Here is a 15480-nt window from a genome sequence, read left to right as displayed (position 1 = left end):
CCTGGCTCAACTGTTTTTAATTGTTTACTAGTTTATATTGTGCCAAATTACACAATTAAAATAAGAACTCACACAAACAGACGTGGGATCAAATCTAACTGAATAGGAATGTCCAGCCAGCCAGATAATGCATTATGGGGTGGTGTGGATGTAAAATGTAGTTATGGTTGAGACTAGATGCTGAGTGTACAGAGGACCAGATTGCTTTTTTGCAAGTCTGACTGAAGCCTCTGGGTTCTTTCCCTATAAAGATTTGCAATCAGGTGCCAGTGGCTCATGCCTGTAATCCTCGCTACTCAAAGGGCTGAGATCTGGGGCTGGGGATATAGCCTAGTGGCAAGAGTGCCTGCCTCGGATACACGAGGCCCTAGGTTCGATTCCCCAGCACCACATATACAGAAAACGGCCAGAAGCGGCGCTGTGGCTCAAGTGGCAGAGTGCTAGCCTTGAGCGGGAAGAAGCCAGGGACAGTGCTCAGGCCCTGAGTCCAAGGCCCAGGACTGGCCAAAAAAAAAAAAAAAACAAAAACAAAGGGCTGAGATCTGAGGATCCCAGTTCAAAGCCAGCTAGGGCAGGAAAGTCCATGAGACTCATATCTCCAATTAACCACCAGAAGACAGGAAGTGATGTTGTGGCTCAAATGGTAGTGTGCTAGCCTTGAGCTAAATAGCTCAGGGATAGTGCCCAGGCCCAGAGTTCAAGCCCCACGACTGGCCAAAAAAAAAAAAAAAAATGCAGACCATTCAAAGTCATAGACACTTCAAGTCATCTCTGGACTGTAGGCAGTACTAATAGTTGCTAATTGAGATGGTACTTAGACAAAACCGAAACCACTGCAGTAGTTTTGTGCTCCTCTCTCCTCTCTGCAAGTCAGACATATACTTACTGGACAGTTTTTCTTTGTTTGTCAATTGTGGGGCTTGAGCTCAGGGCCTGGGCAGTGTCCCTGAGCTTTTTTGGTCAAAGCTAGTACTCTACCACTTTGAGCCACAGTGCTGCTTCTGGTTTCTTAGTGGTGAATTAGAGATAAGAGTCTCACAGACTTTCCTGCCTAGGCTAAATCCTCAGGTCTCAGGCTTCTGAGTAGCTAGGATTACAGATGTGAGCCACTGGCATTCATCTCACCAGACAGTATTTTCTGAACAGCAAAAAGACGGTAACTACTATGAGCCTGAGGGTTATCTCCCAGAGAGCTGAATATGTCATATTTTAGTTTGGTGAGTATTAAGGCCAGAAAGCCTGTGGATGTGTGACATGTACATAACTATTGCCATTTTCCCTATAGTGGAGCTTTGCCAGGAGCAACCCAGTTCTGCACACCTGTTGACAGACAGATGGTAGGATGTTTCTCACTATTTTCACAGTGTCAGATAGTAATTTACTTTGGATGATAAAGGCTGTTTTCTGTAAAGAAAGTGGAAAGAACAGTCTGGTACCAAGAAAGGAGTCTCACCTTCAAGTATTAGTTTCCCTCCCTTAGCCAATTTGGCTCCCCTATGAGGGAGGCTCTGTCAGCCTGTCTAGTGTGTTCTGGGCTGCATCATAGCCTCCAAGACTTGGGGGGAAAAGTTCCTAGGTTGGCTAAGTATGTAGCTTAGTAGTAGAGTGCTTGCCTAGCATGCATGAAACCCTAGGTGCAATTTGATTACTCACTACCACATACACAGAAAAAGCCAGAAGTGTTGTTATGGCTCAAGTGGTAGATTGCTAGCCTTGAGCAAAAAAAGAAGCTCAGGGACAGTGCTCAGACCCTGAATCCAAGCCCCAGGACTGGTGCAAAAAGAAGTTCCACATTATAAGACTGATAAGTTTTCCGTGTGTATGTGCCAGTCCTGTGACTTGAATTCAGGACCTGCACACTGTCTGTCCTTTGCACTGTCTCTGAGCTTTTTTGCTAGCATCCTACCACTTGAGCCACATTTGCACATCTGACTTTTTGCTGGTTAATTGGAGATTCTCATGGACTTGCCTGTCTTAGCTTTCTTTGAAACGTGACCCTCATATCACAGCCTCCTGAGTAGCTTTAATTACAGGGGTGAGTTACCAATGCTGAGCTTTAATGGGATTTGTATTAGTTTATCCTAGAAGTCACCTGTGGAAGCGAACATTTCTAGTCATAGCTAAGTGGAAACCAAGACTTATCTTCCATGTGCCTTATGTCCACTTTAAGTGTCAAGTGTGCTTTTTCTGTTGCAGGGAGCCATGCTTACTGGTCCACCTGGTACTGGCAAAACTCTTCTTGCGAAAGCAACTGCAGGAGAAGCCAATGTGCCCTTCATCACTGTGAATGGGTCAGAGTTCCTGGAAATGTTCGTTGGAGTTGGGCCAGCAAGGGTAGGTGGATGGCTGGCTAGCCATAAAATGTGCCAGCACACTTCTTGACTAGGACCGGTCAGCTTGTGTAGTTATAGCTTTTGTGTGGGATCCTGATAAGTCCTCCATCTGAGAGTTGCTACTTTACCAAAGGGAGGGCAAATTGTTACTGCTGACTGTTGATTAGCATGTAAGTTACAAAATAGACTTTGTGGATTCCTCTTCCAGGTTCGTAACATGTTTGCAATGGCTCGAAAAAATGCACCTTGCATCTTATTCATTGATGAGATAGATGCTATTGGAAGGAAGCGAGGCCGAGGGCAGCTGGGAGGCCAGAGTGAACAGGAGAACACACTGAACCAGATGCTTGTGGAGATGGATGGTAAGTGGACACTGCAGTAGCTCTTTGCTGCTGGTCCTGTCCATAGGTGTTTAGCTTCACAAGGATTGCCTTGGTACAAAGTCATGTGATTCCCCACTAGCTTTTGTTTCTTCCAGCAAGATTCCCAGTTGTTCCTTTCTTAAGGAAGGCTGCTCTTAGGCAAACATGGACAGTGTTCAATCTGTAATTATGAAACAGCAGGTGAGACAGGTGCATTCACCTGCCTTCTAGCAGGAAGTTACCTGGAATGAGAACATCCTTGCCTTGAGGAGGGAGGATAGGTCAGTGGTGCACAGAGGATGGAGTGAACAGTTTTGCTCCTTAAGGAGCATAGTCTTTGTCCTGCTACCTCTGAGTAATTCTAGACAGTGTGCCTTCATAGGATGTGTCTAGGTGTTTGTACTAGGGTTTTAAAAAAAAAATTTATTGTCAAGGTGATGTACAGGAGGGTTACAGTTACATACATAAGGTAATGAGTACATTTCTTGTCAAACTTGTTACCTCCTCCCTCATTTTTCTCCCACCTTCCCTCCTTCCCAGTCCCCCCCCATCCCCAGTTGTAGTTAGTTTCCAGCATATTGTCTTGTAAATATCACTGTTGCATTGGTTCACCCTTTATCCTTTGTCACACCATTTTGATGTTACCCTTCCCTAATTCAGGTAAACGTATATACAATACCCAGGGTACCAAAATTAAATACAGTGACAGCAGGGGCTAAACCAAAAAACTATGGAACACTTCAGGAATTTGCATGTCATCATTGTGTAGGGGCCATGCTAATCTTCTCTCTATTGTTTCAACTTTAGTATATGTGCTGTCAAAGTGAGCACTATACTAGGATTTTGTTTTTGTTTTTTGTTTTTTGCCAGTCCTGGGGCTTGAAATCAGGGCTTGAGCACTGTCCCTGGTTTCCTTTTACTGAAGGCTAGCACTTTAGCACTTAAGCCACAGCGCCACTTCTGGCTTTTTCTGTCTATGTGTGCTGAGAAATCAAACCCACAGCTTCATTCATGCTAGACAAGCATTCTTATCCCTAAGTCACAGGTCCCAGCCCCTATACTAGTTTTTGAATTTGGAAAAGCTACCACTGATCCTTTGGCAGATTTTATTATCTCTCTGGTTTCAGGGTTGTACTGATAGCCCTTATACTTTCCCAGGTTTTAATTTTGTGAGAAGTTATAGGATTAGCTTGCAGTTGTACTTAGTTGTGGTCCACCATGGTGAAAGAACATGCAGTAAAACTAGCCAAAGGGGACACTTGAGACCTGGTATAGCTTTCAAAATTATCCATTCCCAGTTATGAGCTGTGACAGTATATGTTAGGGTAGTAGTGATCAGAAGGACCATGACAAACCCATTTTCCCTGTGTTTTCACTGGGAGCTGATCATTGAATGCACCCTATGTTTGGTGCAGATCGTATTCCAGAGTCCCATGAGAAAGAAAGGCAGATGTTCTGCATGAGCTATGTTATTTGCACAGGCAGTTTGTTTAGAGGGAGTCACTGTGGGCAAAGTGGATTACAGCTCCCCAAATGTCAGGTAAGAGCAGTCACTCAGAAGTAGGTTTTCTGAGCTTGGACCTGCTGTAATAGATACTTCTGTGCCTGCTCAAGTCATCCTCAGAAGTGGGCCTTCTGGGGACATCTCAGAACTACTGTCAGAGATACTTTCATACCTGTTCAAGTCATCCTCAGAAGTGGGCCTTTCTGGGGACATCTTGAATCTGTTGTCAGAGACACTTCTGTACCTGTTTAAGTCATTTTCTGACTCCTCTGTGTCTTTAGTACCCTACAATAAACATAATGAAGTTATTACTGAGTTCTCTTCTGGAGAGTAAACAGTGGTGAGAAAAAGGATGAGAGCACCTAGCCACTGTCTTTGTGCCTTTCCAGTAGATGAGTGTCCCTGTTTTCTGCATAGTTCCTTGCCTATCCCATCTGGCTGTTTTCCCTGGATCCTTCAGGCTCACAAGACCTTGGTTGATTGGAACCATTGAATACTGCAGGAGCAGAAGAAGTCCCATGTAGTGTAAGGCTAGCAGGCAACATTTTTGTATCAGGATGAAGGCTGTGTCCTGGGAATCATCTGTTACCCTGGTCCCAGGCTGTGAAGTTCCGCATCAGAAGGTGATCTTCTGTTGAAGCAGAAGGGAAAAGTGAGAGCTGTGAGCCAAAGATCAGGTCTCTTTTGGCTGAACCTTCCTGGGTCAGAGTATCTGGGCAGAGTTTCATGCCTGCTTCATGATCTTTGAAGTAAGGTCAGCATAAGGGAGGCAGAACTGGTCCATGCCCTGCCCTGGCATGTGTAGGGAGATATTGGTACCTGCCTGGTCTTTCTTCTGGTTTAGCTGCTTTGTTTTATTTTCAGGGTTTAATTCTGCCACCAATGTGGTGGTGCTGGCTGGCACCAACCGCCCTGACATTCTTGACCCAGCTTTGACACGGCCTGGCCGGTTTGATCGCCAGATATACATTGGTGAGTGCATTTTGCTTAGATACTCATGTTCGGGCCCCAATCTCTGGGATTAAAAGTTTGGAAAGAACATTGGCTATGTGTTTCTGGGAGATTTTGATGGACTTCTGAAGTAATGAATACAACATTGTGAAAATAATGGAGATGCCCAAACTATCCATGTTGCTACTGGGCTCTACACTTGAGTCCTGTCACAATGTTGCTGCAGTGCATACCTGTGGGTATGAAGAAGCAGATTTGTTTCCTTCGAGTTTTATTTTCACACAGTATTACAGACACTTGATGGTTTAGGAGACCAGAATTTGTTCCTTCTTCTCCTAGGTAGTCAGCCATCTTTCCCTGATATTTTCCTATCAGAACAACTTGTTCCTGTGTGACCAACCCGTGCTGTTCAGAGCAGTGCTGTTTTGCTTGCTCTTGGTTCTCATGGCCCTAAGAGTGGACTTAATATTGGTTAAGTCATTAGGAAGTGTTTCAGTATGCTGTAGAACCCAGCTCATGTGCACTTGGGTTGGGTTGCCATTGAGCCCTGACTCTGGTCATGTAATGGTGAGGTAGTGATACCAGGGATCTCTGCTTGCTATCCTTGTAGTTTTCTGAAGTGGTGGGGAAGGAGGATTACACCCTATTTCAAAGGCCTAGAGAGCACAGATCTTGTGTGTCACCTTTTCTTTATTAGGTCCCCCTGACATCAAAGGTAGGTCCTCCATCTTCAAGGTCCACCTACGTCCACTCAAGCTGGATGAGACCCTCAGTAAGGATGTCCTAGCGAGGAAGCTGGCAGCTCTTACTCCAGGCTTCACTGGTAAGTTGCTATGCTCCTTACCCTAACAGGAGCTGAAGATACTCAGCTGTCTGTAATTGGTATGAGATTGCTGTGCCTACCCATTTGTTCCTGGTAAATGCCTACCTACTGTGTAGAACTTTGAGCTTCCTGAGATGTTTCAGAGGCCTCAGAGACCTTAGCCTAAAGTCTGTTTTGTTGTTGTTGTTGTTGTTGTTGTTTCCTCTGTCTCTCTCTCTCTCTCTGTCTCTTATTGGTACTGGAGTTTGATCTCATGGTCTTGCACTTGCTCAGCTGGCATTCTACTACTTGAGCCATACCTCTGATCCCTAAAGTCTATTTGTACCCATTTGATTTTCTGTTTTAATTCTGTTCAGACTTAGTCTTTACTGCAGAGACCAAAATGACATCTGAGGAATGGATAAGTTGAAATCATCTGTGATCAGGGCTTGAGCAGTTCTTTCGCTTTTTTCTTTTTCTACTGAGAGCCCACTCTCCAATGCCTAGCATGTTTATTTGCTTACCAGAGTGGTCTGAACCCCCTGAGCAGGCGGGACCTTTTCAAGTGACTTCCTGGTCTACTTATCCCTCCTGAACAGCCCTTCATAAGTTACTGGTGCCTAGTTACTGTTCATAGGAACCCTGACCCATAATGAACTGCTTCTGCTACTTTTGGGTCATTTTGCTATGCAGCCTTATTGTACTGACTCCCTGCAGTTTCCTGCCCAGCCCTGGGCTGGTTGTGATCACACAGGCATATATACCTTTGTTTGTGGCATAGTGGTGAGTGAGGGTTAGGGTTAGGTTATGCTAGCATGTGAAGAATCTCAGTCTCCTGTTCAAAATGTTCTTCCTGTCCTATGTTCTCTCTCCTTGCAGAGTTTAGGAGTCTGTTTACATGCAAGTTTAAGAAACTAGCCCAGTCTCAGTAGAGCTATTAGGAGGATTTGCAGATTCAGTCCGGCCATGGCAGAAAATCTCCCCAGCAATGATGGGATGCCTAATATAGGCATAATGCAGACCAGGCATGCACTTGGCTTGAAATGAGATCTTAACTCAAAAATAAACTGGCAAAAAACGGGGCTGAGGTATGGCGCAGGGTAGAGTACCTGTTTAGCAAGCATGAGGCCCTGAGTTCAAAACCCAGTAATGCACATATCCAAGAAGAATAATGTAGATGGGGAAAATTTGATTAAAGTTCATTGTGTGCATGTATGTACAAACCCTTTGTACAATCAATTTATGCTAATTAGAATTTTAAACAAAACTGAAGGAGAGGTCTTAAATAGGGCTTGGTGGTAGAGTGCTTGGCATGAGGTCCTGCGCTCTAACATTGAAAAAATAAAAAAAGGAAGCCTCTTGCCAGTGGCTCACATCTCTAATCCTAGCTACTCAGGAGGCAGAGAGATCTGAGGATCACAGCTTAAAGTTAGCCAAGGCAGAAAAGTCCCTGTGAGATTCTTATCTCCAACTTTTGAGTGCAAAAACCAGAAGTGATACTGTGGCTCAAGTGGTAGAATGCTAGCCTTGAGCACAAAGAGGCTCAGAGAGCACCCAGGCCTTGTTCAAGCCCCACAACCGACAAAAAAGAAAAAATTAAAACACTAAAAATTTTAAAAGACTGTGGGAATTTATTACTAGTAGAATTGCCTTGCAAGAAATGCTGAACATAAGAAAAAGAGAAGGCCAGGGGCTGGGGATATAGCCTAGTGGCAAGAGTGCTTGCCTTATATACATGAGCCCTGGGTTCAATTCCCCAGCACCACATATACAGAAAATGGCCAGAAGTGGCGCTGTGGCCCAAGTGGCAGAGTGCTAGCCTTGAGCAAAAAGAAGCCAGGGACAGTGCTCAGGCCCTGAGTCCGAGCCCCAGGACTGGCCAAAAAAAGAGAAGGCCAGGCGCTGGTGACTCACACCTGTAATCCTAGCTACTCAAGAGGCTGAGATCTGAGGCTTGCGGTTCAAAGTCAGCCCAAGCAGGAAAATCTGTGAGACTCTTATCTCCAATTAAGCACCAAAAAGAGCAAGAAATAGAGCTGTGACTCAGTGGTAGAGGGCTAGTCTTGAGCACAAAAAAGCTCAGGGACTCTAGGACTGACAAAAAAAAAAAAAAAAGCTGAATCTGCTGGGCACTGATGCTTGTTCCTGTAATCCTAACTACTTAAGAAACAGATCTGAAGATAGTAGTTGGAAGCCAGCCCAGGCAGGGAAAGTCCATGAGACAAGGTTACTATACCACCCTGTACTTAATCACTCCTCTCCTCTCTCCTTTTCCCTCTCCTCTTCTCCCCTCCCTTCTCTCCTTTCTCCTCTCCTTCCTTTCCTTTGTTGATTGTGGGGCTTGAATTCAGAGCCTGGGAGCTGTCCCTGAGCTTTTCTGCTCAAAGCTAGCACTCTACCACTTTGAGCCACAGTTTCATTTCCAGGTTTCTGTGGCTAATGGGAGATAAGAGTCTCATAGCCTTTCCTGCCTGGGCTGGCTCCAAACCTCAATCCCCTCCGAATTCTGCCTCCTGAATAGCTAGTAGGATCTGTGAGCCACCAGTGCCCGGCACCACCCTGTACTTTCAAGAGAAATAAAAACATATGTTCATATTTCTGCATGCATGTTCATAGCATCTTTTATTTTTTAGTTTTTGTGCTAGTCTCAAACTCAGGGCTTTTCTTGCTAGATTCTGGCAATAGTTGAAATTTCTTGAAAAAATCAGTATTCTTTAATGCTGTGTGAATTATTACTCGGTAAAGTTGTGTAACCAGAAAGTTTGGCTAAAACTAATGGTGACTAATGAGGTAGTTCCTGAAGTTTAAATTAAATTCTGCTGGAGATTCCTCTTTCACAAACTGGGAGAACTGTTTAGGAGTACTAATTTGACTGCTTCTCTTTTCCTGGGTCAGGTGCTGATATTTCTAATGTGTGCAATGAGGCAGCCCTGATTGCTGCCCGCCACCTGAGCTCTTCTGTCCAGGAGCAGCATTTTGAGCAAGCCATTGAAAGGGTCATTGGAGGTAAGCTTGTAGCCCATGAAGAGGAAAAGGCATGTCTGATGGCCCAGACTCACTTTAGCTATGGAAACATGATCAGTGTTCTAGACCAAAATTTGGGACAGTGCTCAGGCCCTGAGTCCAATGCCCAGGACTGGCAAAAAAAAAAAAAAAAAAAAAAAAAATTGGGAGTAGGGCACTCCCAACAATTTTTGCTGTTTTCTAAGAGTTACATGCAGGCCATTCAAGGGCCTTAGGAAACAGGAGAGTTAGGGTTGGGTGTGTAAAGAAAGAAATTCTCCCAAAAGGAAGGGAGGGAAGGAAGGGAACTGGAGTGGATGATATTTGTTGGAAAAAGACTGGGAGTGCAGGAACAATCTCACAGCTCCTACGTATTCTGAGCTTTCTTAGGGTAGAACTCTTAAAAGAATGGACATGATTGAAGTTTTCTTTTGTTTTGGTGGTACTGGGGTTTGAGCTTATGCTCACTAGGTAATCATTTTCTCACTTGAGCCACACCTCTAGCTCATTTTGCATTCAGTTTTCATATAAAGCCACCCCCCTTCCCCGGGGCGGGGGGCTGGCCATGTACCACAATCCTTCCTACTAACTCCTGCATACTGGGATGATTGGTGCCTGCCACCATGCCTGACTCACTTTGTTGAGATGGAATCTCACTAACTTTTTGACGGGGCTTATTTCAAACCTTGATCCTCTCAGTCTCGGTCTCAGTCTTTCAAATGTATATATATTTAGGGCATTGCACAAAAGGGTTATTTCCTTTTTATTTTATTTAATTAATTAAAAAAAATTTTTTTTGGACCAGTCCTGGGCCTTGGACTCAGGGCCTGAGCACTCTCCCTGGCTTCTTTTTGCTCAAGGCTAGCCCTCTGCCACTTGAGCCACAGCGCCACTTCTGGCCATTTTCTGTATATGTGGTGCTGGGGAATTGAACCCAGGCCCTCATGTATACAAGGCAAGCACTCTCGCCACTAGGCCATATCCCCAGCCCCGAAAAGGGTTATTTCATAAGTCAGGTAATGAGTACAATTCTTTTGGGACATTGTCACCCCTTATTTCACTTTTCCCTTCCCATCCCTGCCCACAAGTTTCATAGTTCATTTTGTTTTGTTTTGTGCCAGTCCTGGGGCTTGAAATCGGGGCCTGGGTACTGTCCCTGAGGATTTTTGCTCAAGACTAGTACTCTACCACTTGAGCCACAGCTGTTTTCAGCCTTGGCTAGCTTCAAACAACAATCCTCAGATCTCAGCCTCCAAAGTAGCTAGGATTACAGGCATGCATTACCAGTGCCCAACTTGCTTGATCTTTAGTCAGCAGCCTCTTTTAGCTTAGCTCACCATAAGAGTCTCAGCTGGCCCAGATAGGAGGGACCTGTAGTTAGTGGTGGGTTAGGGTCCCCTGCCACATCAGGAAATATTAGATGTTGTATTGAATGGTTTAAGCTTCTCCTGCTGCTATTACCGGAGATGAAGTTTAGGCTGGTGGTAGGCAACCGCTGTCATAATCCAGCCTTACCTCAGTTCCTAATTTAGGCAGATGAGAGGTAATCCTTGAGCTTAGTCTTTGCGTTTTTTGAAGTGTAACATCTGGGGAAATAGATGCATTGGTAACTCAGTTGCCCAGAGCAACAGTCACTAGAGCTTCTTGAGAGCCAGCCTGGGGCTCTACTGAGCTGAATATCCACTCAGTGGGAGGTTGACACAGTTTCGGCACATGCTGCTTGCTCTTGTTCTATACCATCTGTAATTTGTGGTTAGGACATTGGGAGTTGTTCCTCTTTGGTCATGTTTTGGTATTGCCTCCCTCCCTCCCTCCCTCCCTCCCTCCCTCCCTCCCTCCCTCCCTCCCTCCCTCCCTCATTCTCGCTCATTCTTTCTTGTTTGTTGGTACTGGAGCTTGAACTGTGGGCCTGGGTGCTGCCCCTGAACTCTTCAGCTCAAGATTAATGCTCTACCACTTTGAGCCACAGTGCCATTTCCAGGTTTCTGGTGCTTAATTGGAGATAAGAGTCTCATGGACTTTACTACCCAAGCTGGCTTTAAACCTTGATCCTCAGATTTCAGTCCTCTTGAGTAGCTAGGATTACAGGCATGAGCCACCAGGGGTGCCCAGCTGAGTGTTATTTGTTATGCCACAGAAAGTGATAGGTTCCTACAACTTACACATAGATGCTGGGGCTGGGGATTTAGCTCAGCGGAAGAGCGCCTGCCTAGTGAGCACAAGGCCCCGAGTTCAGTCCTCAGCTCCGGGGGGGAAAAAACAAACTACATAGATGTTTCGTTGGCTTAAAGTGTCCTTCTGAAGCAGGCTATGTGAGAGCTGTGGTGGATCATGGGCAGAGTGGATGAATGGGAAATCCTTTAGAGCTAGGAGATGGATTTCACTGTAGAACACAGATCATCATGGAGTTGATGGGTCTCAAGCCTTTCTTCCCTCTGATATACCATAAGTGATGGGCCCTATCCTGGGCCTTGGGAATTAAGTGTGACAGTAGATACAAGCTGTCAGTCTGTGAAGGGATAGCATTTGACACTCTTCCTCTACCTCTTACTATCCTGGAAATGTGGTTTATAGGTCTTGAGAAGAAGACCCAGGTCCTACAGCCAGGTGAAAAGACAACTGTGGCCTACCATGAGGCTGGCCATGCAGTGGTGGGCTGGTTCTTGGAGCATGCAGATCCCTTGCTGAAGGTCAGTATTGCACACTGATTGTATCTCTATTGGCCTTGCCAACTTCCAGGCTTGTCCAGGTGTCATACCACATGGGCACAGTATATTTATGGGCATGGTCCTTTACTTTTTAAGAAATATGTTGATCTGGAATTTGTCAAAGATTCCTTTAAGAGCAAGGGGTATTAGCTTCAGGCAGGGCCTTTCTTCACTTCTAAGCTTTTGATCTGACTTTGAAGTCAGCTCTTCTAGAGCTTCCATGGGTGGCCAGGGCCTGGGCACCGTAGGTCTGGGTACACAGGCTGATGATGATGTCAGCTTATGTCTTGCAGGTGTCCATCATCCCAAGGGGCAAGGGGCTTGGCTATGCCCAGTACCTTCCCCAGGAGCAGTACCTCTACACGAGGGAGCAGCTCTTGGACCGCATGTGCATGATGCTGGGGGGTAGGGTGGCTGAGCAGCTCTTCTTTGGACGGATCACCACAGGGGCTCAGGATGACTTGAGGAAGGTCACTCAAAGTGCCTATGCTCAGGTAAGGTGCAGTTGTCCCGGTGCATGGACTCTGACAGTCATATCCTCTATGGCTCACCTTGGCTTCTCATGTACTTCAGATTGTGCAGTTTGGAATGAGTGAGAAGCTGGGCCAGGTGTCCTTTGATTTCCCCAGACAAGGTGAGGCTCTGGTGGAGAAGCCTTACAGTGAGGCAACTGCCCAGCTTATCGATGAGGAGGTTCGGCACCTTGTCAGCTCTGCTTATGATCGGACCCTGGAACTGCTAACCCGGTGCCGGGAACAAGTGGAGAAGGTAAGTGGTGCAGCCAGAGAGATAAGTCATAGGTCAGGCCGTACTTATCCTTGTGGCCCTGCTGAGGTTTGAGACTGGCCTATGGCAGGGCCATAAAGCACAGCTCTGTGCTGGGCTTTACTGCGAGCAGGCCCCTCATAGTAGTCTAACCGGTAGCCATTTTTTTCAGGTGGGCAGGAGGCTCCTGGAGAAAGAAGTTCTGGAGAAGGCCGACATGGTGGAGTTACTGGGCCCTCGGCCCTTTGCAGAGAAGTCCACTTATGAGGAGTTTGTGGAGGGCACTGGGAGTCTTGAGGAAGACACATCTCTTCCTGAAGGCCTGAAGGACTGGAATCAGGAGCGAGAAGAGGGTAGTACTGAGCAGCACTTGCAGGAGAGCCCAGTATAGCCTGTGTAAGGCAGCCTCAGTTTGCCACTGGCTTGGGGCTCAGGCGACTTCTAGTACCTTAAGCCTTTCACTTCAGCTGCTAGAATAACTGGACAACAAATAAAGCAGGTGACAACTGCCAGCAGCTGTTTTCATGTAGGCCAGAGGGCTATCCTGAGTTCCTGGACCCTGTTTGTTGTTAAAGTTAGTTGCTGAAAGGAGGAGCCTAAGCTGAACATAGATACCTGCAAAGTTTTGTGAAGAATTAAGAGCTGGGCATTGGTGGCTCATGCCTGTAGTTGTAGCTTCTCAGGAGACTGATACCTCGAGGATCGTGATTTGAATCCATCTGGGGCAGAAAAGTCCACGAGATTGTCTTCAATTAACTAGCAGAAAGTTGAGCTGGAGGTTTGGCTTAAGTGGTGGTAGAGTGCCAGCCATGAGCAAAAAAGCCAAGTGTGAGCACAAAGCCCTGAGTTCAAGCCTCAGTATTGAAAATAGTAATAATAAAGTTGCAAAAAATCTGGAAACTGTTAGTTGTCACAGGTAGACTAGGATTTTTTGTTGTTATTACTATTTTTTGCAGTACTAGGGTTTGAACTTGAGGTTTTCATTCTTGTTAGGCTGGTGCTCTACCACTTAACCTATGCATGCAGTCCTGCATTTTGCTGGTTATTTTGGAGGCAGAGTCTAGTAAACTTTGAACTTTTCTACCCAGGTTGGCCTCTCACCAAGGTTCTTTAGATCTGTCTCCTAAGTAGATAGGATTATAGGCATGAGTTACTAGCACCTGGCTTAGACTTAGGTTCTTAATGTCGCCTTTTGATGAGAAGCTGACCGGAAGGAAGTCTGTCACCACCCTTTGGCTAAGCGTAGACTCTAGGGCATCCCTGGGGGCCACCTTTAGGCCCTGTGGTATACCACTTGAGTGTGAGGAAGATTTGATTGCCTCACTAGAACGTGGCACCTGTTCTTAGAGTTAATTCCATTCCCCCATAAACCACTTTGCCCCCAAACCCCTTCAGTTAAAATTACACAGAGAGGGTGTGACCTAAGCTCCAAGGCCTCCTTTTACTTTGAGGAGGCGGTCCACAGGGTCTCTATGGGCACTGAAGTCTCAGAGTTGCCTGTTTATTAGCTTCCTCTTGAATAAAGGATGTCTGGCTCTTTTGGTTTTGAGTACCAAGTTTCTTTGGTTCATTAGGCTGAAAGGCACCTTGTTCTTGTGGGTCCTGGGGTGTGGTAAGGATTTGGGACTGAGAGGCTTGGGTATGTGGAGTCACAGTTGTAAATTGATAACAAGTCAGTCATCAGTTGTATTAGCTATCTAGGGAGATAACCTCTTTGCACACCTAACTATTCCACAAGGCTTCCTGGGTGACCAGCAGGGAGGGTGGAACTTACTTGCTGCCCTATGTTCCTGTTTGTCCTAGGTTCCCTTTGTGGGTTTTTCCTTAGTTTGTCTTTGTGGCTGGCCCAAGACCAGACACTGGGACTTTGCATTACATTTTCCAAGTGATTGTGTTTGCCTCGGAGCCTCAAATATTGAATTTCTAATGGGGACAGCATTTTCAACTTTTGCCGTTTATAAACTATACCTTATTAAAAATTTAAATCTCTAGGGCTCAATCTATATTGTGGCTTCTTCCAAACCAGATGAGTTGATCTACTTGGGGTCTGTTGGGGTCCTGTCCTGTCCCGGGTCCCTTAGCTGGAGTTGGGGGGGTTGCTCCCTCGTGTAACATCTGTGGCAGGGTTTCCAGGACCAATGTTCTCATGGGGCTGTGATGTTGCTGCCGTGGCTCAGCTGTGAGGCTGGCCTCCTCATTAGCTGACCAATGGTTCCCACCAATTCCTCAGGAGGACCTGTGTGTTTGTCTCTTGTAAAACTGGGATGCCTGCTGATCTATCACCTCCCAACAGTCCACAGTCACCCAGGGCTTTTGAGATGATCCAGAGATCATTGTGGGTCCTGGACCTCAGATTAGCACACCTGACACACCTGGCTGCTCCTGTCAGTAGGTCAGTGTCCTGTCCTTTTTTCCCCCCACTTTCTTCTCCTTGTTTGAGCCAGTTGTCTCCTATGTTTATGTACAATCCTTCACAAGTTACTGGTTAATAAATTAGAATTGTCTTGTTCTATTACTGCCTCATCAACAATCACTTTTCCCGTCCCTCCTGTGTGACTGAGTTAGTAGATGTCACTCCTCTCCCTATATCACCCTGTCCCTGTGAAGTGCCAGACTTTGAAGTCAGGCCCCACTTTACCACGTGAACCCCACTTTGCCACATGAACCTGAGATAAGCAGGCCCTGTGAGCAGACCCAGGACAAGCCCATTAGGGCCCAGTCGGTCTAGAACTCTAACCGCTGGGAATGCTTAACTCTGACCACCCCTAGAATGCCTCGAACCCTGAGCCAATCAGATTTGTACCTGTGTCCTAATCTTGCTTGCTTGAACACCTGATTGTTGTAACTTCGTTTTTTGCCTTTATAAGCCCTGTGTAATCATAGCTCGGGGCTCCCTCCTAACCTCCGCTGTGTCGGTGGGTAGGACGAGGCCTGAGTTGCAGCTCGCTTGAATAAAGCCTTGCCTTGCTTTTGCATTTTGGAATGTCTGAGTCTCGGTGGCCTTCTTGGTGGTCATCTCGCGAGTTGGCACTACACCTGGAGTAAGCCAGTC

At 46.1% G+C, this 15480-nt stretch overlaps 1 protein-coding gene and 1 non-coding gene across 3 annotated transcripts in view; one reads left to right on the top strand and one right to left on the bottom strand.

The window, feature by feature from the left end:
- The window catches only part of LOC125358054 (AFG3-like protein 1), a 29161-nt gene extending 15975 nt beyond the window's left edge, over positions 1-13186 (top strand). For both annotated transcript variants that reach the window (XM_048354892.1, XM_048354893.1), the window contains 9 exons: positions 2197-2334; positions 2542-2695; positions 5064-5171; positions 5848-5973; positions 8848-8958; positions 11530-11645; positions 11957-12157; positions 12237-12431; positions 12601-13186. In XM_048354892.1, coding sequence (XP_048210849.1) covers positions 2197-2334; positions 2542-2695; positions 5064-5171; positions 5848-5973; positions 8848-8958; positions 11530-11645; positions 11957-12157; positions 12237-12431; positions 12601-12819 — 1368 coding nt within the window. In that variant the 3' untranslated portion in view covers positions 12820-13186. The remainder of the gene's footprint in view (positions 1-2196; positions 2335-2541; positions 2696-5063; positions 5172-5847; positions 5974-8847; positions 8959-11529; positions 11646-11956; positions 12158-12236; positions 12432-12600) is intronic.
- LOC125358926 lies at positions 3420-3526 on the bottom strand. Its single transcript, XR_007212445.1, has one exon. It is a non-coding gene; the product is annotated as a U6 spliceosomal RNA (small nuclear RNA).
- Positions 13187-15480: the final 2294 nt, after the last annotated feature.

The sequence above is a fragment of the Perognathus longimembris genome, chromosome 10, assembly GCF_023159225.1.
Source record: "Perognathus longimembris pacificus isolate PPM17 chromosome 10, ASM2315922v1, whole genome shotgun sequence".
In the NCBI taxonomy this organism is placed as follows: Eukaryota; Metazoa; Chordata; class Mammalia; order Rodentia; family Heteromyidae; genus Perognathus; species Perognathus longimembris.
Note: the sequence above shows the minus strand (reverse complement) of the source record. Positions and strands in the feature narration are given on the sequence as shown.